The sequence below is a fragment of the Coccomyxa subellipsoidea genome, assembly GCF_000258705.1.
Source record: "Coccomyxa subellipsoidea C-169, whole genome shotgun sequence".
NCBI classification, from domain to species: domain Eukaryota; kingdom Viridiplantae; phylum Chlorophyta; class Trebouxiophyceae; family Coccomyxaceae; genus Coccomyxa; species Coccomyxa subellipsoidea.
The window spans coordinates 1,777,460-1,800,360 of record NW_005178035.1 but is presented as its reverse complement, the minus strand read 5'-3'; the positions used below and the strand labels follow the sequence as shown (position 1 = coordinate 1,800,360).

The following is a 22,901-nucleotide window of genomic DNA, read 5'->3' as shown; positions in this document are numbered from 1 at the left end:
CCAAATGCCATCAAATGCAGTCACAGGTACGTGACAGCAAAGGCAATGTCTTCTACCCGGCTGGATGAGTATGGCGCCCAGGTGGTGCTTGTGAAGTGCTGGGTGTCATTGCTAATTGCCCCACCCGACGCAATAAACAGATTTCCATTCGGGTATGGGTCAATCCCTTGAGCAATGGACACCAGATCCAGCCTCTGATCGGCGGTGAAATACCCGGCCGTCGACAGAATCGCCGCGTATGTGGTGTTTGCCGCGAGCGCGGCGCACGTCGTCGAATTGAAGACGGTAATGTAGGCCCCCCCGTCCGGTGGTGGCGGCGCGGTGGAGACGGCCGGGGGACTCGCGAATATGGCCTGTCCAACGGGCCCGTCCGCGGCGACGTCCCACTCGTAGACGTACCCGGCAAAGGTGACCTCTCCAAGGAAATTCGCCGAGAGGAATGTGAACGCAATGCTCGCGAGGCTGGCGCCGGTTGGAGGGGAGAGGAAGGTCTGTGCAAGGCTCTGCGGCAAGAAATTCGCGGTGGAGGATATGTACTGGGACAGGGCTGTGGCGGTAGTGCCCTGGGGCTCTGTGAAGTTGAGGCTCTCGGCCGCGTGGCCGGCAAAGGGGCAGCCGCCTGCACGCATCACACTGTTCACAGACGCCCTCAGCGCCGGCAAAAAAAAATTCACATGCACCGCGCTTGAGACTGCTATAGCAATACTCATACAAGCCAAAACATACAGCATACCGGTCGAGCAAGACATGTTCAGATGCACCATTGAGAATCTGCTTTGCCAAAATTTTCCAAAGGCCAGTGCAGCAGAACATTCTCAGATGCACCAAGCGGTGGCTTACAAGAACAAGAGCTAGTGTTCGCGAAACGCTAAAACGAAAGCTTCTAGAAAGCAGGTTGCCTGCAAGCTGATCTGAGCACTTTGGCATTCAGAAAATAGCATGCACAGTGTCTGAATAGGAAGCTTGGCTTCCAAGCAACAAAGTCTGGCAAACTTTTGTCAGATAAGCAGTGAGGACAGTGCATGCTTGGGCAGGTGTGGGCATCAAGCAGGCACATGCGCGCACCTGTTGGGCCGGTGTCTCCCGTGGCTCCAGTGTCTCCGGTTGGACCAGTGACGCCGGTGTCCCCTGTACAGAACATGCACTCTTGATCATCACTTCATGCTTTTCCTGCCGAGGCAAGGTGCGTCTACAGACAAGCTGCACGTTAAGGCTGCCAAAATTTCATCCCTTGTTGGACTCGCCAGATCCAAGCAAGACTCAATCACCCGTGGTCACGGTGCTCAGTATTCTTAGCGCCCCCGCCAGCCGGGCCAGATACAATACATGTACAGTGTTTAGGGGTGCGAAGGGGCCAGATGAGCTCATTCCAGGGAAAACAGCAACACTGAAGGCTGCAGCAGCTCTGCATCTGAGTGACTGGTTTAATGGAGACAGCTCCGGATTGTAGGCTAGGCCAACGCAACACTTCCATAAAGCGCTGCCTGATCGGCATGCAAGAGGCTAAGGAGGTGCAGGCATGCTTGCGCAAATGCAAGCATGCTTGTGCAGGTGCAAGCACATGCTCTAGTGTACGGACCTGTTGGGCCAGTGATGCCGGTGTCGCCTGTCGGACTAGTCTCCCCTGCAGTGCCACATACGGACAACAAATTCATAAAGACATTTACAAAACGTCACACCAACTTATCATGTCCTGCTGTGCTCTGCTTGCTTTGATTGCTTGATCACAGCTCGTGTGTGCTGCAGTGTAGCAAAGGCTTAAACGAAGATGGTCTAAATATCATCAGAAAATCAAGTAACTACCTGTTGGGCCTTGCTCTCCAGGTCGTCCCACTACACCGGTGACACCTGCAGGTAACAGCCAGATTAAGTAGAATTCAACTACCATTGTCGAAAGCAGGCACTTAACAACATCATTGAAGAGAACTGCAGTCTGCACAGTTGCAGCCTGCGTCTTTGGTGCCTTCCTACTACGCAAGGGATTTTGCTTAAATCATTTTGAGGATGATTATGATGATTGTCACACTCTTTTCCTGCCAAGAGGCAAGGTGCATCCTGCAGACAAGCTGCAGTTTAGGCTGCACCCCTTGTCTGACTTGCCAGATCCAAGCGAGACCCAATCAACCATGGGCACAAACCATGGCAAGGATGTAAAGAAATTCACCTTTGGGGCCTTGCATTCCAGTGTCTCCCGTTGCACCGGTGTATCCAGTTGGTCCAGTGAGGCTTAGTCCCATCAGCCCTGTGGTGCCGGTTGGTCCAGAAGCACCGGCCAGCCCTGGAGTTCCTGAAGCAATCCATCAATAATTGGGTCACCACCAGTGTCAGCAATTTCTGCTGCGTCTTTGGATTTTCTTCTACTCGTTAGTGACGAAAAAAGAGGAAGTCCTCAGCCTGCTCCAAAGGTGGGGATGGCAGCAGCTTGGGTCTTCTCCTTGCTGACGAGTCTCTGACATAGATCTCACTAGATCTCACTACAGTCCAGCATAGGGATAAGTGATCCTCCTGGATTGGAGTAGTAAGGGCTGTTCTTGAGAGCAGCCAATGTCTTAATTTGGTCAGGGAGGCAGAAGTGTCCCTCACCTGGAGTGCCTGGGATGCCTGGAGACCCAGTCGCCCCTTCGGCTTCCAGCGCTACGACCGCAGCCTGCAGCACAGAATTCGTCGTAGCTCATGTTTTTGCCCTGATCTTGAGAATAAGCGGACAGACTTGCCAGCCCCGATAGCAGGACCCTGACAGCACAGCAGAAGCTGTTCTAAGGACTGGTGAGTTCAGCAGCAAGTAGAGATCTGCAGACACACTTTCCAGCATGGTAAGCAGGGGCTTCTGCCTTGACAGCAGAAGCTGCACTAGTGAAAGCAGCACAAGTCACACCACTAGTGAATGGTTTGCCTAACACAATCTGCCTGATCTGCTCAGGCAGACAGAGAGGCAGCTTTGGCGGCCTACCGTGAGCTTTGCCATCTGGATGGTCACTTGACTGATCTGCCTGGCGAGGGCTGAGTCATCTGTTGACCTCGCTTTGGCCTCATTGTTGAGGTCAGCCTTGGAGGCCAGTGTGACATAGCTCAGCGCGTCAGAGACGTCACAGAGCGTCTTGTTAATATATTCTGTCGGATCTGTTGAACAGAACAAGAGGTTATAGAGTCCTGCTGTGAGACTTCGCTGAGCGGTTCGGCAGATCAGAACAAAATCTCTTTCCGAAAGACCTTACCAGCAGATTGGCAGCTGGCAATGCTGAGCATCGTCGAAAAACATAACGCGAATGACAGTGTTTGAAGCATAGAAGAACCTCCAGTGCGCCTGCGTAAGAAAGAAAGATGAGACGCTGACTCACTAACATCCTGTTACCTTTTCGTTCGTTGCACTTCTGCCCGCTGTTGATATCAATCCAGTCCTTGACATATGCATCCTCTGCTTGTTACTCTCTGATTCTTATTGGTGGCTCACGAGCCATAGCTGACAGTCATCTGGTCAACGGACAGAACTGCAGACGCCTTGTAGTGCTCCGACAGCCTGAGTCAGGCTGTCGTCCGCGCTTTTTTAGCACCTTGATCCAAGGACGCAATCCACAGTGTCAAGTTTCCTCAAAATTGCCTTCATATCTCAAACGAGGGCTCTTCGAGGGCGAATATCGTATATACGTCGAATATCTCCAGCTGTCGCAGGCAAAATCAAACGTTGCTTATGTGCTTTCGCTTCTGACCGGGACATACCGCAAACTCCTTCCCTCCCAAGCGTTCCTCTTTGCATCCATGAGCTGCCAAGCTGACAGCAAAATGAGCATATTTCCCTCTTGACTGGGGGATTGGACGCAGAAGAAGACCTTCCCAGCAGCTGCATCCTTGGTCATGCGACTGCATTATGTTATGTTATGTTTACTGATACTGATGGCATGCATGGAAAAGAATTTGTGCGAGGCCCTAGGGGCTCCCTTCAGCTTTCCTAAAGGCTTGTCTTGCAAGTGATGACTATAATGTGTGCCCTTTCGGGGGTCCAAGCCCCAAATCCTGCAGGAGCTTCTAACTTGTGGGAGGAGCGGAACACCAGTTCTTGTAGCCCAATTGGTGACAGCCATGAAATCCCTCATCAAATCCCGTTGAATCCCAAACAAAAGCAAACATTCATATGCTGAGACTGCAATTTCTACAGAGCTGAAGAGGTGGGGCACGCTTATGTTAGGGTACATAGCAGCAGGCGACATTACTGCTGTCAGCGTGCAAGAACACCTTACGTGTTGATGTCAACATCAAATTTATTAAAACGCACCAGCGTATCTTGTGCTAAGATATCTTCGATGCGTTTACTGTCTGCACACTCCTGGCTTTGGGTTCGCCCACCTTGTAATGATATTAATAACACCCCAGTCAGGTCACATGCATGGTCAGATGACATCAATACTGGACATTGGATCTCAAATTTTTTGGGCACCCAGTGCTACTGCCACTGGTTTGTTCCAGCTGCATGCGTGCCACAAGTTCACCCCATTTCCATACCATTTTGCGATGCACACGCCCATACGGCTGCAAACACCCTGATGTCAAGGTCAACGGGCGAAGCCTGCTGCACTTTGGGTGTCTCCCAATTTGCCCGCTATTGGCTGAGACAGCACGTCCATTCTTGCTGCAATCCATGCTAGCATGTCCCCTCACATGCCCCATGCAGCCCAATACCTTCAGCTCCTCAGCAGGGGTCCGAGCATAGCACCCGTGCGGTCACGGCAGCTGCCAGCATGTGCCATCACGTGACGCAGGCAAGCCCTGTCCTACGCCCACCCTTGGTCTTTGCACCTCAACAGCGCCGTGCGGTAGTGGCAGCAGCTGCCGGCATGTGCCATCACGTGCCGCACGCGAGGCAGATCGGGCGCGTCAGACCTCCCCCTTCTGCGCATCGGGGTCCCTCTCGGACACAATTGTGTAGTCGCTGCGGCGCGGCGGCGTCGGGTTGGCGGCCACGGGCGGCCCCTTCTGCATCTTGATGTAGTTGTACCAGAAGAAACCCGCCAGACTCACCGCGTAGCCCAGGCCCTGCAGTGCACAATGCGCATCAGCAAACTCTACAAAAATATACATTAGACAGGAAGTCGAAGATGAGCTCTGCGCAGCGCAGCGCGCATCAGTGGGAATTCCCTGCAGAGATGTGCACAACATGGAAGGTAAACCTTCAAAGACAAGCCCTGCGCGGTACAGCGCGCATCAGCAGTAGTGGGTGCAAGGGCCCTGGCCCGGTGAGATCTCACGGCCATGACTCAGGTTTCCGAAGGACGGGTTTGGTGACTCGCAGAGACAGGCATGGCTTGGAAGATGCCGCCTAAGAGACACGCCCTGCAGATCCCAGCGTGCACTACCAAAGTGTGCAGGAACATGCTTAAGTAAAATTGAATGGTCAGGGAGTCTGGGAAATAGAGCCCTGGCAGCGCAGCATATGGAGCAAGCAGCGTAATGGCCCAGGGATCCAGCCATGTGGTTTCTCCAGAGACAATCCCACAGCGATATCGTTGAGCCAATGCAGTGCTTGCCTCAAAGGCGGAGCTGCCAGAGCTACCCATGAACACGCAACACCAAAGTTGGGATTTTACAAGGCACCCCGACCTTAAGACACGCAGCCCTATAGCAGGCTGACAATGGTTGAACAAGGCCGAGGTCAGGTGGGAGAAAGTGTTGCTCACCTGTAGAGGTGTCACCAGCTCTGCCAGGAAGATGATGCCCATCCAGACCACCAGAGCATTCTTCGCCGTGCCCAGCACCTGGCAGCAGTACCCCCAAATACAGATTAAATCAAATCCTCCTCCCGATGCGGAGATGTACAGTGCAGCAACGACGGCTTTTAGAACCCAGATGTTTGCAATACTGCAGGTCTCACGACGGTAGCATGCAACGTCCAGACTGAGCTCGACAAAAAGGCATGTTACCCAGGATGATCGTGCGGTATTACAAGACACCTGGCGCATCTTTCCATAAACGGCCCTCAATCGTGCCATTAGGTCTGAAGTCTTAGGAAACACCGCACCAAGAATATGAGCACACCAGCTTGAAAGGATGACAGCACCTCTGACTGACAGAACTGTTCCTGACACTGTGCTGTAGAGCCCCCAATTAATCCACATCCAGCATGTTTTCTTTTCAATTCTTCTCAATTTCTCAACAATAGAAGGGTCTTCACACCTTGGTAATTTAGATCTTCTGTGAAGGATTGTGGCAGGGCCTTGTGCTCTTGCAAATTCAGTCCTCGATCGGAAAGGTTCACGCATCTGTGCAAAGAGAATTGCAAATATAGAATGGCACGCGCGAGCACCTTGAGGGTGAGTGAGGAGGCGAGCTGGATCACGATGTAGGCCAGGGAGTTGACTCCAAAGCCCATGGCGGCGGCTGAGAGGTACAGCAGCGGCTTGGCGGCCATGAGCCCCAGCGCGCCTTCCTCTGCCATGCGTGGCCATTCGACCAGCGCTATTCCCAGCAGCAGCCACAGCGAACACGCCGGCGCCAGGTACATCAGCCCCTCAACTGCGCAGCACCAAGCAGCCATAAGAGCCCTGATTTCATGGGATTTGTAGTGGTTAAATCAAAATTGGGACGCGAGAAGAAGCTTGAACAGAAGAGCATGCGGGAGACGCTTCCAGCAACCAAGCCATGTGATTCTTCGAATGGACTGAGCGGAAGCATTTGGCCGCACATCCACATGAAATGCATGCAGAGAGTGACGGTGGTGGTGAGATCAGCAAGGGAGCATTTTCAGGCTCAAGCATTGGCCTGCACTTCTGCATCAGCCAGGACATAGATTTTGTATGCAACGAAAGGTGCTCGACATTATATCTGTTGGCAGCAAATGGACGAGTAGGACGAGGGCATAACAGACCAACTAAATACATGCACACTTCGGCAGCGTCAGAGTCAGAGAGCTCACTGGGGTGAAATTTGAGCCCCACAAGCAGCATCTGGGTCATGACGAGGCGGATGGCCTCAAAGGTCTCGGACGCAAACATGAAGGTGAGGCCCAGCCAGCTCATGTTGACCTCGCCATAGGACGCCATCGCCGTGCCCAGCGCTATCAGCAGAACAGCCACTATCAGGCGCTGGGAGGGGTCCTCCAGCCGCGCTACGAACAGCGCCAGCATGGTTATGATCGGCGTGAAGGCCTGCGCGCACATGCAGTTGTGATCCTCTGTGACACAAACAGCTGTGAAAGCTTCTCGCATTGATCCTCATGATAACGAGGCTGATCCAATCAGGCAACAAGATGGTGCTCTCCGTGACTGCAAATGAGGCTGCGGTCTTTCTATGGTTGTCTTGACTGCAAAGTCTGGCGGTGTCAGTGAAGGCTGAGACGGGCGCAGCAGTCAGCCGGGCATGCCAGGAGGACATTCACATCAAGAGAGCAAATACAGAAGGGATTTATGCGTAAGGGGCCGCGCAATTATGGGAAGTGCATGCCTGGCAGCCAGCATGGTGATGATGGGCCAGGGCATGAGGAGACATAGTACTCTTGTTGACGCTCATGATAAAAATGCACGCCCACTTTGACCATGGATATGGGTTTTTTGTGGATCCCCCACCCTTATACACTTCAGCAAAGCCAGTACAAGAGGTGGCACAAAACAAGGGGCCCCACCTTGAGCATTTGGATGAATGAGACGGTGAGGTAGAGGTACACGATGTTGCCAAAGTGCAAAGTCAGCGCCATGAAGAAACCGACCGGCAGAATCCGCGCAAAATAGAAGCGCCACGTCAGCACGCGGTTCACCTCCACCACCCTTATCACCTGCATGCAAACAGGTAAGTTTGAAGTTGAAGTTCAAAATATGCCGGGCGACAGAAAGTGGTGGCATGACGGGCTCGTTGCTGCGCATGCATTGTGCAGGGCAGATGCAGCAGAGGGACAAAAGCCAGGATGCATGGTTGCAGATATAAAAGGATGAGACAATCTCATAGGATGATGATCGATACAGTGGCCCCCCAACAAGGCTAGACATTCGTGCCTGGCATTGTTGCTCTGCGATCAGTGGGCAGCATGCATTTGCAGGGAAGGGTGGCACAAGTTATGGGCATACTTTTCCTTTCTCCTTGAAGCATCAAGCCATTAGAGAAATATGGAGTGAAAGTGGCGGCCCAGCAGCAGGTGAGACGGGGGCCTACCCTACAGGCAAACCAGGAGGCGACAGAGGAGAAGAGCATCCCGAGGCAGGAGAGGGCCATGGGGTAGTGGAAGCCGTCAGTGGACATCAGGTATTTGTTGACCATGATCAGCCCCGAGGACACACCCATCCACGCCACGCACGCCGCCACTGTCGCTGCCTGCAGCCATTAGTCATGCAAAGTTTGTCATGCATGTGTCATTGTGTTTGCTATTGCGATATACCACGCGTGGCCAATGAGGATTGCTCAAGATGCCTTGATGCCAGCAGGTCACTTTCCAACCCCTTGCCTTCCCCGTCGCTTGCCACAATACAAATTTGAGCAAATCCCTTTGCTGTGAGGACGTCTTCCTGATACAGAACTCTCTTGGCGCACAGTAATATCTAAGATACAATCTTGAATTCCAAAGGGAGGCATACCCGCAGCATGGCGGGCGACAAAGCCTTGGCCATGCTCCTCTGGCCCCTGGGCGAAGCAAGCTTCTGCTCGCTCAGCAGCTGACTTTTCTCTGTCTCCCTGCAGTTGCACACTTGCTTTGAAGTCACTGCCCCGGCCTCCTTTCCCCAGTGTTTCATCATGTAGCAGTGGCCGTGTGCTTGGAACCAAGCTCGCAGGATAGTTTATGCTCTGACTACGATTCGGGGCCATGCACTGTCATCTGTGATATCCAAGCTTGCAAGCCTATTCTTGAATTGATCGAATGTACAGGCCATGCAGAATATTTTTATGGACAGCAGGACGAGCCTCACCCGTCCTGGGGCTTGCTGGGGACTTTGGCAGCCTCAGCAGCAGACATGCGCTAGGTCAAGCCCAGCCCTGTCTGCCTATCAAGCACCCGGGCCTCAGCTTTGTCTGCCGTTGTGCTGAGCCCCGCTGCTGCTTGTTAAACCTGATCTCCCAGTCTTCTGGGCTGTCAGTTGGCTCAGATGGGCTGATCTTCCTCTGCTATCCAAGCTGGCCTTGAATGATGTGTGGGTGATACAAAGAAGACTGCAAGCTGCCTCTTGCCGTTCGGCTGGCTGAAATGAATGGCCAGGTAAGCCTTCCTGCTATTTAGTCTCGATGCTGGTGGACATGGCGCTGTGGTGAGCCCCCACCAGAACAAGGGCTGCTGTTCCAAACAACAATCGCGTCCTCAACACTGGCTGCTTCCTGCAGATGGAGCTATGAGGGTTTACTCTCTGTCATTCCTCCTAAACCATCAGGTCGAATCATGGAATATGCATGGGTGCAGTACAACATTTGCACACTCGCACCGGAAGGCTATGACGATCCCAGGGAATAGGGGAGCTGCGCATGCACAAAAAAAACTAAGATCCCTTATACATGTTCTGCATCTGGCAATGCGTTGCCTTGTGTTGGGTGTCACAGTGACAGTGGAAGGAATAAACATCAAGCAAGCTTTGATGTGAACTCGTGGCTGACTCGAAGCACGCCGTTCCTCCATAACGAATCTATTTCAATGCTATTGCACGAGCAAATTTATCTGATATGGGTTCTTACCAAGCGCCAATGGCCACAGGTTCTTATAATTGGGTCCTCGCTTTCGCCTGGGGATATCTGCAGTATGCTCAGGTTCCTTGAGATGATCAGTGGGCATAATTCGGGGTTGCATGCATAATGATTTGGAATTTTCAATTCGTGAAGGCATTTCTTCCTGCGCTTTAAGTTCGTCCCTGTCCGTACGGGGGCGTTCCTGCCCTTCGAGCCAGGAAAATCAAACGCTCAGCTATAGCAAGATCTGACACTACAAGCGTCTTTTATGTGTACTCTAACCCGGTTCCTTGCTTCCTGTTGCACGCACGACCATGACCAAGCAGAGGAATGCCGTGTGCGCTCGATCATCTTGTTTTATACAAGAGTGATATTGAGAGCTTGGGACCGGCAAAAGTATGATCACCTACGCAGCAAAAATTGCAATACTTTCTACTTTTATTATCAAACGCCTGTTCCTGCCAAGAGGCAAGGTGCGTCTGCGTGCAACAAGATATCCAAATCACGTGCAAAACGTGCCTTCACGGCTCAACAGCGTTTCGCTCGAAGCACGGCGCCATGCTGGCACATGCGGACATCAGCCATGAGGCGTTCCTGGCATCCCAGCTCTATCTTGATCCTCTTGCGCAAGTGACACTTTGCAAATGGATATTTGCGGCAAGTAAAGTGCTCAATCTCCAAACAAGACTTCTTCAAAGCTCTGGTTCTTTGTGTGTAGATGCACATCGTTTTTTGAGCTTCGTTACAAGTTTGCAGTCCCGTGATAGGAGCTGCACACCATTCATCGGTTGTACTAGACAGTCTGCTGCCAATTGCGTAATCGTTGAATCTCTGGTTGCGTCATAAAAAGTCGTCTCGCCGCTGCTCATCACTGCGAAACTCTGCGATACAGAAACCACGATGACGCCAGCCACAACGGCGGTGCATATGCAGTGCGACCTGCATCTGCTACCGGCTTCTCGGCCTTTCCTTTCACAAAGATCGACCAGCAGACACACAGGTCATTGGGCACAGAAAGGGTCTACTGTGGTGGGACGCACAGTAGCATTCCTGGGCAGCTCAGCAGCTTCAGAGAGCCATGCACAGCGATCTTTGGGCGGCAGGCAGTCTTTCGGAGCTGCCGAGTGGCCACAGTGGTCGGCTGAGAGCAGGCTTTCAGCCGCTGTGAGCACCTCCGAGCCTGTAACTGCCAGAGTGAGCACTTTCCCATCTACATGCCTCTTAAAGCCCCCGCATCTTTCAATCGCTGATCAGATGGTTCCAAGCCCTTCTGGCCATCTTTGAGATCAGGATTGTCCTATCTATACACAGCAGCGTGTTTTTGCGCATAAGCAGACGACCATTCTGTCTGCACATTGTGAACCATGTGCGCGCAACATGCACGCAGGTGACCCAAGAGGCCGGCAAGGAGCAGGTGCTGCGGGAGCTTGCGCGCATCATCGATCCTGACTTTGGGCAGGACATAGTCTCCTGCGGGTTTGTGAAGAACCTGGCGGTTGACCCCGAGGCTGGGCAGGTGCAATTTGCCCTGGAGCTGACCACGCCTGCCTGCCCCATCAAGGACGAGTTTGAGCAAAAGGCTCGCCAGTATGTCGGCCAGCTGGAGTGGGTGGAACAGGTGTGGAGCTTTGCTGACTGTAGCTGTACTTGAAGAACTCAATGCAAAAGCCTGCGGTGTCACTTTTTGGTGTTAGGTGCTCGCCGATTACACAAACGCAGAAGGGGGCTTGCAGGAACCTGTGAGCAGCTACATGAAAGGATCTGAAGGGACACCTGATTTGGCAGAGCCAACAAGAACAGGGCCCATGGAAAGCATATAGCAATAGTTTAGAATTATGAGTCTAGCTTATGTGAGGCTTGAAAGCCATTTGGATCGGTCGGAGATGCGTGTGGCAGAGGCCAGCATTGAGGGAAAGATCGTCCATTTGCAATGCTTGCAGTAAGCTTGCTGGCTCTCCAGCTTTCCAAACAAGGACTTGGTGTGTCCAGGTTGACGTAACCATGACAGCTCAGCCGCAGCGGCCACTCGCACCGGACGACGGCCGAGTGGGAGGCTTAAAGGATGTCACCCACATCATAGCTGTGTCCAGCTGCAAGGGAGGTGCGCAGCAGCTTCTCACAGGCATTGCCTGGTTTCACTCTGCAGGAGTTCATCCCTTCAGATGCACTACGCAAATTCGCCCCCTTCATACAGCTTGTGTTCTCTGCCATCGCATCCTGTGAGGCTGTCACAGGAATATCCTGTTTCTAAGACTAGACTGAGAGACTTCAGATAAGTCTCTCGAGGGCTGCTCATCAATTTACAGGAGGGTTTTTTAAAGCCCTGACCCTGCTGTGCGAGCAGGGGTGGGGAAGTCGACGGTGGCGGTGAACCTGGCGTACACCCTCGCGCAGATGGGCGCCAAGGTGGGCACTACTCTTACTAGACCCCATTCAATACAAAATGTCGGCTCTTAAGCAATCCAAGATCCGCTTACACCAGATCACAGTATGGATTGATGCACTGGACCCTGAGGCACGAGCTTGGCCTCTAGGCGGTGCATTCTATTACAAAACATTCAAAGCAGGTATGCTTGAAGACAGTGCTGGCGCAGGGCCCCTGTTATCCAAAACCCTGATATACGCATGGTTGAACCCTGACAAGGATTTGTGAGAATGTTGTAATGGGCGCAGGTGGGCATATTTGACGCTGACGTGTACGGCCCAAGCCTGCCCACGATGGTCAGCCCGGAGGTCAGGGTATTAATTATGGACCCTGAGACTCGCACCATCAACCCCACCGAGTACGAGGGCGTCAAATTGATGTCCTTCGGCTTCGCCGGCCAGGGCAGTGCCATCATGCGCGGTCCCATGGTTTCAGGTGCGGCTGCTTCTTTCGCTGCATTGTGACCACTGTCCTTAATTAGCCTCATCTGAGCTGCATGGCATGCTCCCGGTGTCACAGGTTATCAAGAGGCAATGAGATCCCATCAGAAGCTCAAGTCCACCAAAACCGCTACTCCGCACTTTGACATGAAAGCACCGTGCACGATGGAATTGCCTGCCTTGCAGTTCGTGTCTAGGATGCTGCGCCCTGTGTGTTTGGCACGGTTGCAAAGATTATAATCAGAGGACTGCTGCATGTGAAAAAAAATCTTTTGTGCTTTGCAAGCAGCATGCAGCCACGATGGTGCTGCACCTCTGGTTGTCTTGGCATGCTCTGCAGAGTGACCTTTTTGGGGGCGCGCTTGCTATGGATGTCAGAGTTGCAGAGATAGCTTTGGAAAAGTAACGACGGTGTGGCGTGCTGCGCAGGTGTTATCCAGCAGCTACTGACGTCTGCGAACTGGGGCAAGCTGGACTACTTGGTCGTGGACTTTCCTCCCGGCACTGGAGACATCCAGCTCACCCTCTGTCAGGTGTGCTGACTCAGATAATTTGCCGTCCAAAGTTGCGGCAGTGACAGTGCGTAACTGCTCAGCACAGAGGATTTCTTTTACCAGTGTTGATTGCCTACTGCCGCTGAAACCAACCCTTGGGGGCAATTGAAGTGAGAAGAAATATATCGAAGTACGCTCAACTGGTTCGACTTGAACTCTTGTGACAGTGAGTTAAACTCAGCTGAGCTGAGGTGCCCTGAACCAAACTGAAAGCAACTTATTCAGAGTCATGAAGCTGAGTTCAGCTGTGTCAAAATGAATTGCGCTGAGTTGAGCTGATTTAACCCTAGCTGAAAGGAAGTATCTTGAAATGAGCACGTCACTGAGCGCATTTATTTGGCGCATTCGCAGACGGTGCAATTTTCTGCGGCAGTGATAGTGACAACGCCCCAGAAGCTGGCCTTCGTGGACGTGGCAAAGGGCATCCGCATGTTTGCGCGAATGGCCGTCCCATGCGCGGCCGTCGCCGAAAACATGTCCTTCTTCGACGGCGACGACGGCACGCGCTACCACCCCTTCGGCACCGGCTCGGGGGACCGGATAAAAGCGGACTTCGGCATCCCGCACCTCGTTCACTTCCCAATCCTCCCGGAGCTCTCTGCCGCCGGCGACGGTGCGTTACAGACCCCTACTGAATCACCCTTACCGGGTGAATGCAGGGTTGGGACGATTGGGGCAGATTCCAGCCTCATTGTGAGCCTGAAATTCTTTTCCAATGTCCCCTACCTTGTCCGATTCCCCATCCTTCCAGAGCTCTCTGCCGCCGGCGACGGTGCGAGACAAAGCCTCCTATACCCCCCCTTTCAAAGGGCATAACCGTTTGCCTGGTCCTGACCCTAACAGCTTTAGTTTCAATTCATCCCCCTTCTTCTGGTGCACACCTGAGACTTCTGCACGAAACCAGCAAGAAAGGCATGCTCTATGCGACTTTCAAATATGGCTAGCAGTGTTTGGCGCACATTACAAGCACTTCTGGCAAGGAATGTGCCATAACATGGTTTGAGGGAAGCTGCTGGTGCTGATCAATGGGGTGCAGATTGCTGATGCGCAGCTGCACAGATGATAGAGGGCCTGATTGATTTGGGAGGCTGCACAGATTGCCCGGGTGCAGATGCCCCTGCAGAGCTCCCCAGCGTAATCGTTGTCAATGGAGTGGTGCATTCACTTTTTAAACTGGACTGACAGACAAGGGAACGCTCCTGCGCAGGTGGGCGGCCGTTGGTGGTGTCAGATCCTGCGTCAGTGCCTGCGGAGTCGTTCATGGAGTTGGGCGCCATTGTGGTGCGCGAGGTCGCCAAGCTGCAGCGCGCCCAACGCAACGCCGTCAGGTGACTGCCTGCAGATTGCGACCGCAAAGAAATCTATGTCTTGCCCCTCAAACACGCCCTCATTTTGGTCAGTTGGTGTCAATCGGCGAGCAAATGCCATCACTTTAGTGCTTGGCGTCTTGCCAGGTGTTGATGGTGCAACAGTAGCGCTGACAGTCTTAGCCACATGGCCCCCACATCACAGCACCACGGGAGCAGCTTGGCATATGTTGCTACGCTGATCAGCTTGCCGGCCTCATGGACTGACTTTCATCTAAAACCTTGAGGTTTGCTAGGCAACTGAAAGTCTTTGAGGCTGTCGCTCTGAGGCTGTGGGGAGGTTGCAACCAGCCTTGCATGTGTGCATCACCAGGCAAAGCATATAGGCATCCTACCTCCTGTCTTGCCTAAAGTCCCTGGTGTGGGATTGACCTGCTCTGTTCCTACTACGTGCAGGTACGACGAGGACCTGAGGGCGTTTGTTGTGAGCCTGCCGGACAGCGGCCGCCCAGAGTTCTACCTGCATCCGGCAGTGGTCAGGCGCAACGACACGAGCGCGAAGAGCATCAACGAGTGGACGGGGGAGAAGATTCTGAACGATGCTGACGTGGCGGATGACGTGGCGCCGGCTTCCGTGCAGCCGCTGGGCAACTACGCCGTCCAGATCTCCTGGCAGGACGGCCTCAACCAGGTACTAATCGATTACTCATCCTGACTGATTGACACACCACAGAATATGTAATTTTTCTGCACGACTTTGGACTCTCTCTCTCTCTCTGGGGCATTCACATTTCTCGCTTTTCTAATCCACGATTTTCCTGCCAGAGGCAAGGTGAGTCTGCAGAAAAGCTGCAGTGAAGGCTGGTAGATGCAGGTAAGGGCTATGATGGACTCACACATTTCTGGCAAGGATGCAGAAATACTGGCAGGATGACAGAGTTGTGGATATGAAGGCTGGGGAGGAGCTCCACTGTATTAGAGCAGCTGCTGCTGTCCTCTACTTGGGACAGGCTCTTGCAGCTTCTTGGATAATAGCATTGGACTGGCGGATGCTTGCAAGTGGGTGACGCTGCTTGTGATGGGTTTCAGGTGGCACCATTTGAGCTGCTGGCTGGACTGCCTGAGATGGATGCAAGCTTGGCTGTGGCGGCATCACACCTATGAGGCTGCAAGCATGGAGTGCATAGCCCGGATAGGCGCTTGAACTGATAATTGGCACTGATCGTGTGTCCACAATGTGGTTGAGCACTTGATAATAATTTGGTAGATCTGAAAGGGAAGATTATTTCTTCCCACCACACTTCAAAATTTCTGGGAAATAGAGCTGTCTATTTTCGAAGAAATCTTGGAATTACAACTATCTCTGACTTGTTCCTTATACCAAAGCTTTGCTTGTTTCATCGCGGTGCTTCAAAGACATTCGAATGTCTGGAGCAAGCAACCACCCTCAGAAACTTTGATCGATATCTCGTGAAGTCTCTCATCATTGTGTCATACAGTACAAAAAGATGAAAGGCTCAGAACCTCGAGTAAAAAAAACATCAAATGTACATATAAGATGTGAACACACGCAACAACAACAACCTTGACCATACATATACAGTGAAAAAAAAACTCGATAGCATTCAAGCCACCCTGCTGTTGCATCTTCTTACTGTAATGCAGCTGCTTGAGGCAGCTGGAAGCCCTCTGCCAGTCATTATTGAATCAGGACCTGCTCACCGAGACATAATATTTGAAAATGAATTATCACAACCAACTGGGCCTGGTCTGGCAAAGCAGCCACGAGTACATGATACATTTTGAAGAAATGGAATGCATGTTACTTGGGCTGTCTATGAAAAGATAGCCCAATGACAGCTTAAAAAGACACCTTCTCATCCTTAAATACATTACATAAACTCTTGTAAACATCGCCCCTTTCAGCAGCATTTGCAGCTGTGGCGTTCCGGGACCCCCCAGACTGAGGGGATCATGCTCTTCTTGTCGGCCTGCTGAGGTGGACTGCACACAAACTTGGAGCTGATTTTGGGGTGCGCTGGCATGCTCCAGTCAATCTCCTTGACTGCATACGCCACTACCTGCATCACAGCATGGGTCGTCGGCCTAAAAGTGTCAGGAGTTTGTCTGGCAAACATGTTGAATTGTGGCTCCAATTCTGGGAGCTTAAAAGGAGTGCTGGTCCAGAAGTGTTGTGGGGAATTATATGAAGCGAGTAATCCAATGATAAGTCTCTGGGGGCTCAAGTCAATAAAGGGGCCCGACACTGGCCAGCAGGCTTGATGACCACTGCATTCTACTGCCAAGTCTTCAGAGGCTTTGCAAGAGCAAGACGGCGTGCCTGTGTCTTGTTGTCTCTTAGGTTGCGGTGGGCTGCAGATGCATGCTGCACGCTCCAGCCGGCATGCGCGTCAATGGGCACCCCATGACCGTTCAGCTTCAGCTTCCCAGCTGCCTGAAGTGTGGCCCGGCCCCCGGTAAACATGCACCCGCCTGTCGCTGTGATTATTCCCGCCACAACTCCCATGCGCGCTTTAGTCATCGCATGGGGCCCGTCTCCCTGCAATTGCAACAGACAACCGTGTCAGGTCAATGACTTTGGTGCTTGTGCCTTTAATCTAAGATATCATGAGCTGCATTTGATTTTGAAAGCAGCGTGCTAGCTGCAGCTATTGGGCTGCAATGCAATTGTCTACAGAGCCCCTCTTAGCACTGTGCGAAGCTGAAGTAACAGCGATCAGAGCCCAACACCCTCCAGACCCATGCCTGCCCACCTTGAATCTCTACCACATGGGTATTCCAGATTCAAAAGCTTTGAACAGCTGCTAGCATGGGGTGATTACCTGCCAGTAGGGACAGTGCTCCTTGAGCAGTTTGCACAGGTCTTCCGAGTAGTGTTCGAGGGGTGTGCTGGGACTCCAATCCAGCGTCTGCCAGTCGAGGCTTTTCAGCACAAAGCCCTGTGCTTCCTGGCTTGCCGCTTTGGCATCCAGGGACAAATCAGGCGCCGATGCACCCGCTGTGATCTGTGCAGGACAGAACACAGATCTTTCAGGATGCTTTTTGACAAGCAGCTGTCCAGATGCGCTTAAGAAAATGTGCAGCAGTATAGACGCACCTCATAACTGTACTCTCTCCAGTAGCTGAGGTCCTCCAGTGAGGTGACAGTCCTGCCAATCTTGCCCAGCTTCAAATCGCCACTTTTGTCCAGCATCTGTGGGGGAGTGGCCAAAAATTCCCAGTCTGATGAATCACCGGACTGAATCACCAGCTGACCCAAGCGGCAGGCCCTGGCACTCAGATTGTCCCAGTAGTGCATGTCTTTCTTGCCGCCCAGATAAGGTGCGCTAACTGGCCTGACCTCTTTGAACTGCACCACCCACACAAGCCGGTTTATCATTACATGCTTTTCCTGCCAAAAGGCAAGGTACGTCCTGCAGACAAGCTGCACTTGGAGGCTGCCACGGTCCTATGCCTAGTTGGACTCGCCAGATACAAGCAAGCACTCTTAAGACCCAGTCATCCGTGGGCATGGTGCTCAAAATAGTTGCCCCTCGCCAGCCGGGGCCAAGCTGAATGAGTGAGCACAATCTGCTGCAAGCTTGCATCGAGCAATTCCATGCGGCAAGACTGGAGCAAGACGCATGCAAGCCAGGTAAATGAACCGGCATTTGCAGCACCTTGCTTGAAGCCTGTATTGAGCCAACATGTTGCAGCAAGCCTGGTGCACGCTGCAGACGAGCCAGAGAAATGGATTGATTTGCAGGAAGGAAGGCGTCCGGAAGATGTTGTGATATCTCTAGCGAAATCAGTTTGGGGCACTCAGGAGTATGCACCTTGTCTCCTTCACCCAAAGGGAGGATGTCCCATTGCATGTAGGGGAGATGCCTCTCTTGAGGGGCAGTCCTCGTTGTGATGCAGTCCTGCCAGGCACGACCGAAGCCCAAGACCCCTTCTGTTTCGCTCTTTGCCATAAGTTCCCCCTTAAGACAGCAGGCGCTCCCTTTGAGACGGATGCTGACGATGGGGCTGCCTGACAGGAGGTGTGGAACCCACAGCTGATCTCTGGTGGCCAGGAGGCAATCAGCCTGCTTCACCTGGTTAATACTCCTGCAGCATGTGTACGAGGATTTGTACGGGGCGCTCTAATTGCTAGTACTACGGGAACATCTAACGATGGCATTGGCAGAGAGTGTCAGCTAGGAATGGTGAGAAGGTACACAATTTGGAACTCGTAGATGCCTGAATGCTTACCTGTTGCTGCCAAAGGACTGACTGGTCGCAGATAGATAGGTCTTGTAAGTGCAAGATTTGAGGGCGATGCAGTCTTGTCCCTCAAAGAAGGCGTGCTGCACTTCCCAGACTGTGCGTTCTCTGCTTTCATCGTCAACCTTCTCGTGCACCTGAAAGAAAAAATGCTGTAAAATGCAACGTTGGGTTGCAGTGGGTAACAGCTTCAGGCGCAACTGCCAAACCATCGCGAGTGTACGGAAATCTATTCAACTGGGTCCCACCTGCTGGACTGAAAGGTCTTCACCGGCGTATAGATATCCATCTCGGGCCTTACTGTACAGCCTTATCCTCCGGCCATCTTCGATTAGGTCCTTGAACTTTCTCCGTCCGTCCTCACACCCATGAAGTTTCCACATCCTTCCCCGTACGTGACCACAGAAAATGTTATGGCAGTTTGAGAAGACCGTACACACTTGAAATAACTACAAGTAAAACTAGAGTTATCGTTCAACGGTAATGCGCAAAGGCCCCGTTGATTGGGAAGCTGACGCTCCTTCCGTCTATCTAGTCGATGCCGTCGAGTAACCCTCCCGTCACCTCCGTAACCTCCCGTGGAAGGGACTACGGGAGTTCCCGGAAGAGGTGCAAACACCGTACATCGGACCTCCGTGCTCAAAGTTTTGCAAGCCCAATTTGTAACAACACGGCACGACATTGCATTCATTTCCTGAGGTATACCGCTGGTATTCGCACTTATTGCATCGTACGGCACCACCGAAACAGCATGTAAATTATACATCCCCAGTATTTCCAGAGGCCTGCCGGCCAAAAGCGCCAGAGGACGGCTTACACGTATCAGTCTTCTGTTCTAGATATTGAGAATGAGTTTCAGCCGCCAGACACCCAGCCAACCGTAGCAGCGCGTGAGGAAGAGTTGGACAGATCAGACGACGATCAGGGCCAGTACTTCAAGGATACCAGCTATCAGCCTATGACCGCATGTCTCAGCTCAATATTCAGCAACAGAGAGGACTGCATTCTACTCAGCAAAAGCCAGGACAGTAGGGAGGCTCACTTCGTGACTCCCCAATATGATCTGGAGACCAGTTCCTTGAAAGTCCTGCAATATGGCTTCCTCGCACTGCGCTTCGTGGGGCTGAATATCACCTGGTCAGCTTCTGCAGAATCCCATCCTGCCCAGACCCAGCAAATAATGGCAGCCTCTATGAACCGGCAGACTCTGCCAACTGCTCGCCAGCAAACCTCTTTGGGGGCCAAAAAACACTCTGCACATGTGCAGAGGCCCTCCTTCAAGCAATTGGCGGCCCAGAAGCACTGCAGAAGAAGTTACAGGAGGCTCAAGTCCCAGACCTAGCAGCTGACAAGCTTGAAGTGGTGCAAGACAGCAGAGGACACAGGTTTCATGTCGTGCGGGCTGGTGATACTTTTTTTTGAAGATTGGGGGTGGGTGAAGGATCAGAAATGTCAGACATGTCTCTCCCACAGCACAAATTGCCGGCACATACTGAGGATTTTTGGAGCAGAGCTCCGTGAGGGGATCCTGCCGTGTGGCTCTCAACTGAGGCTTACGAGCGCAAGCTGAACAAGGTGATCTAATAAATGCCTCTGCTCAATCCTTACTATCTGCAGGCCTTAAATCTGTTCTTACCATGTCCCCCTTGATGAACCTTTTTCTAAGAAGCCATTGTTGACTGTCGTTGCAGACTTTAGACTGTGAGACTGGGCGCTTCAGGTTCACTTGCCTCTCTCGACTGCAGATTTTCGAGGAACCCGAGGACGATGAAATAAGTCTCAGCATTATCACAGGAGGGTTCTCGAAATGTCCTAGATGATTTTTGGGTTACATTTGGTACTTGTGAGGCTGCATGCATGCAAATTACATACATGCATGCGTGCACTCTAAGTGTTTTGCCGTCGGTACAGCGGAAAGCAGATCATGGGTGCATGCCAGCCATACAATTGAACTGGCACATAGAAACCATTGATAGCCGGCCCCAACTGGCTGAATATAGAGGAGGTGTTGCTCGCCTTCCAAGTTCAGGCGAAGATGCAGGTGTGATTCTATTTAATACATTCCCTCTCTTTATCTTAGATTGGAAAGGTGCCCGTGAAGGCGCTAGTGAAGCTGTGTGAAGCTGCGAGGGAGATTGAGGGCATGGCCATTCGTCTTTACATTACAATGCCAAGCCCCTTTGGCACATGTATACAAGAAGGGGAAGCTTAAAAGAGGGAAAGGATCCTCGGGATCTGCTTGCCATGCATCAGAAACGTATAATTCAAGGTGCCAATCACAAAGGTGCGCTGGCTGCAAACACAGGAGGCAGCTCATTCCGATGGAGTCGCTGCGAAAGCTATCAGGTTGAAACTGATGCTGCTGTTGCCGTCCATGAACTCCTTTGCCACCATTGCCGCATCCTGCATTCGGAGACACATGTTGTCCAAGACAGTGAGAAAATGCATGAGGTTCACACTGCATGAGCACTACAACTGTCGGCAGGCTCAGCAATTAATGCAGATTTGTGTAGACGAAATCTGCAGGGCAATGCCCATACACATTGTTGTGTAGAACAGCCAGTAGGCTTATAAAAGCTACCTTCAACAGGTCATCCGAAGATGTGGGGCCGTGGTCGATTGGGAAAGACTTCCGGCCGTCCAGCTCTAAGAGCCTGCATGCACCCATCGCCATCTCAGCACTTTAAAATGATTTCAGCCGCAAGCATAGCTACCGTACTAAGAGAGCAGCTTTGACTGGCATGATATTGATGTGATTCAACTGCATGCTAAGGCGCTAAGACACCTTGCATGCACAGTAGAGCGGAGGCTGTGGGAAAACAGGTCTCACCTGCCACTACTTTCCACCAGGGCCACAAAGTGCAGGTCCACAACTTCATCCAGTGACGGAGGGGCTGTGTCTCCCTCCTGCGCTGCTGCCTGTGCACACCAGGCCAGATATGTCATCCCCACAGGGCCCAAGCAGGACGCGCCCATTTACAACTTTTACAGAAACATCATCCTCAAAATCAAAATCAATATCAAACGCCACCAGACACCCTGCACAACCGTCCTGAGAATTAGGCCCATGGGACATAGCAGTGCTTGGTAGCTGATACACTGAAGGGCAGGAGAATATTGTCTCCGATCCAAAAGTGGCAGATTCCCCAGCAACGTGTTCAGATTACTGACTGCAGCGTAGGCTAGCAACTAGGAGTGTTGGCGCTGCAGAAACGGGCAAATTAGTTTTCCATTCCAGAGGACGGGTTTGTGACTCGCCTGGTGTGCCTCGTCCAGATCAGGCGCGCCTGGGGGCGGCTCTTCTAGATATTTGCCCCGCTGCTCGGCCGTCAATTCTGCTGTCGCTGCCAAAAATCGCTCCAGGAAAGAGCCATCCGCTGCAAGTCAGGACATCATTCGCAGAATTTTTACTTGCCTTAATTGCTAGTAGGACCTGATCAAGCACTTCTGCCCCACTGCACGCTTATCAACTGCAGAGCATGACATTTAACTGGCAGGGAGATTGTGCAGATGGCAACACGAAGGATTACAATGGCGCATACAGCTGTGAAGCAGGGGACCTCACTGATGGAGACTTTGTCTTGGGTGTTGGCAATGGCATGCAGCGCCCCAATTGTGCCGCAGGCATTGCCAATTGTCTGCTTCATGAAGTACGCGCCCTCAGGCACTGCATACCCCTCTTTCTTCAGCCTCGCATCCTCTGCGAGCCAGGCACAGAAACTGACATGGTGCTCGAACCAGCACAAATATTTAAGTCCTGAGAAGATTTGCATTATCAATCATGGCATCAAATTAGCAGTGTCGAGAGACTCGTGTAATTGTAGACGAATGGCTAAGGCGCACCAGCTTCCTTGGCTGCTTCTGACTCCTTGGTGATGGGAAATAGCAGCAGTAGTGCGAGAACAGGTTGAGGCACCATAGCCAACAGCTCCTGGGAGGGTAACAATACTTCGTGATAAGTAATGGTACACTCTTGTTGCACAAAAGCTCACCCTGCACATGTGCAGGAAAGCAGGACTTGTGTGAAGATGTGCAAGTTTGGCAGCACCTCGTCAAGCCCATAGACGTCGTGAAAGGAATGCTTGGAGACGTCAAGACCCAGGTTGTTTGTGAAATCATTCAAGACGTCAGGATTGGACTCCAGAGGCAACCACTTCTTCCCCATAACGTGGTGATCTGCAAGATTCTCCTGCAAATCAACGCGGACACAGAATGTCATATTTAATAACAAGTGTGGATAAATAAAATTCTATATGCAATATTGAGACCACTCACTTCAGGT

At 52.1% G+C, this 22,901-nt stretch overlaps 4 protein-coding genes across 4 annotated transcripts; 1 reads left to right on the top strand and 3 right to left on the bottom strand.

The window, feature by feature from the left end:
* Positions 1-20: 20 nt before the first annotated feature.
* COCSUDRAFT_63648 (hypothetical protein) lies at positions 21-3,246 on the bottom strand (the record flags this gene model as incomplete). Its single annotated transcript, XM_005647781.1, has 7 exons — positions 21-619; positions 1,066-1,128; positions 1,580-1,624; positions 2,165-2,287; positions 2,584-2,647; positions 2,951-3,120; positions 3,216-3,246. The coding sequence occupies 7 exons, from the start codon at positions 3,244-3,246 to the stop codon at positions 21-23; spliced, it is 1,095 nt and encodes a 364-aa protein (XP_005647838.1).
* A 2,378-nt stretch (positions 3,247-5,624) lies between these two features.
* On the top strand, positions 5,625-15,517 carry COCSUDRAFT_36728 (P-loop containing nucleoside triphosphate hydrolase protein; the record flags this gene model as incomplete). The annotated part of the gene is made up of 10 exons (XM_005647780.1): positions 5,625-5,648; positions 11,015-11,245; positions 11,617-11,728; positions 11,972-12,033; positions 12,301-12,487; positions 12,922-13,025; positions 13,398-13,659; positions 14,254-14,374; positions 14,810-15,044; positions 15,443-15,517. The coding sequence occupies 10 exons, from the start codon at positions 5,625-5,627 to the stop codon at positions 15,515-15,517; spliced, it is 1,413 nt and encodes a 470-aa protein (XP_005647837.1).
* A 758-nt stretch (positions 15,518-16,275) lies between these two features.
* On the bottom strand, positions 16,276-17,886 carry COCSUDRAFT_63645 (hypothetical protein; the record flags this gene model as incomplete). The annotated part of the gene is made up of 5 exons (XM_005647779.1): positions 16,276-16,434; positions 16,746-16,913; positions 17,197-17,379; positions 17,472-17,723; positions 17,869-17,886. The coding sequence occupies 5 exons, from the start codon at positions 17,884-17,886 to the stop codon at positions 16,276-16,278; spliced, it is 780 nt and encodes a 259-aa protein (XP_005647836.1).
* A 3,046-nt stretch (positions 17,887-20,932) lies between these two features.
* COCSUDRAFT_36727 (peptidase C12, ubiquitin carboxyl-terminal hydrolase 1) lies at positions 20,933-22,784 on the bottom strand (the record flags this gene model as incomplete). The annotated part of the gene is made up of 7 exons (XM_005647778.1): positions 20,933-21,022; positions 21,201-21,273; positions 21,450-21,538; positions 21,878-21,996; positions 22,185-22,319; positions 22,463-22,550; positions 22,668-22,784. 7 exons carry the CDS (start codon positions 22,782-22,784, stop codon positions 20,933-20,935), a joined length of 711 nt encoding a protein of 236 aa, XP_005647835.1.
* Between the last annotated feature and the right edge of the window lie 117 nt (positions 22,785-22,901).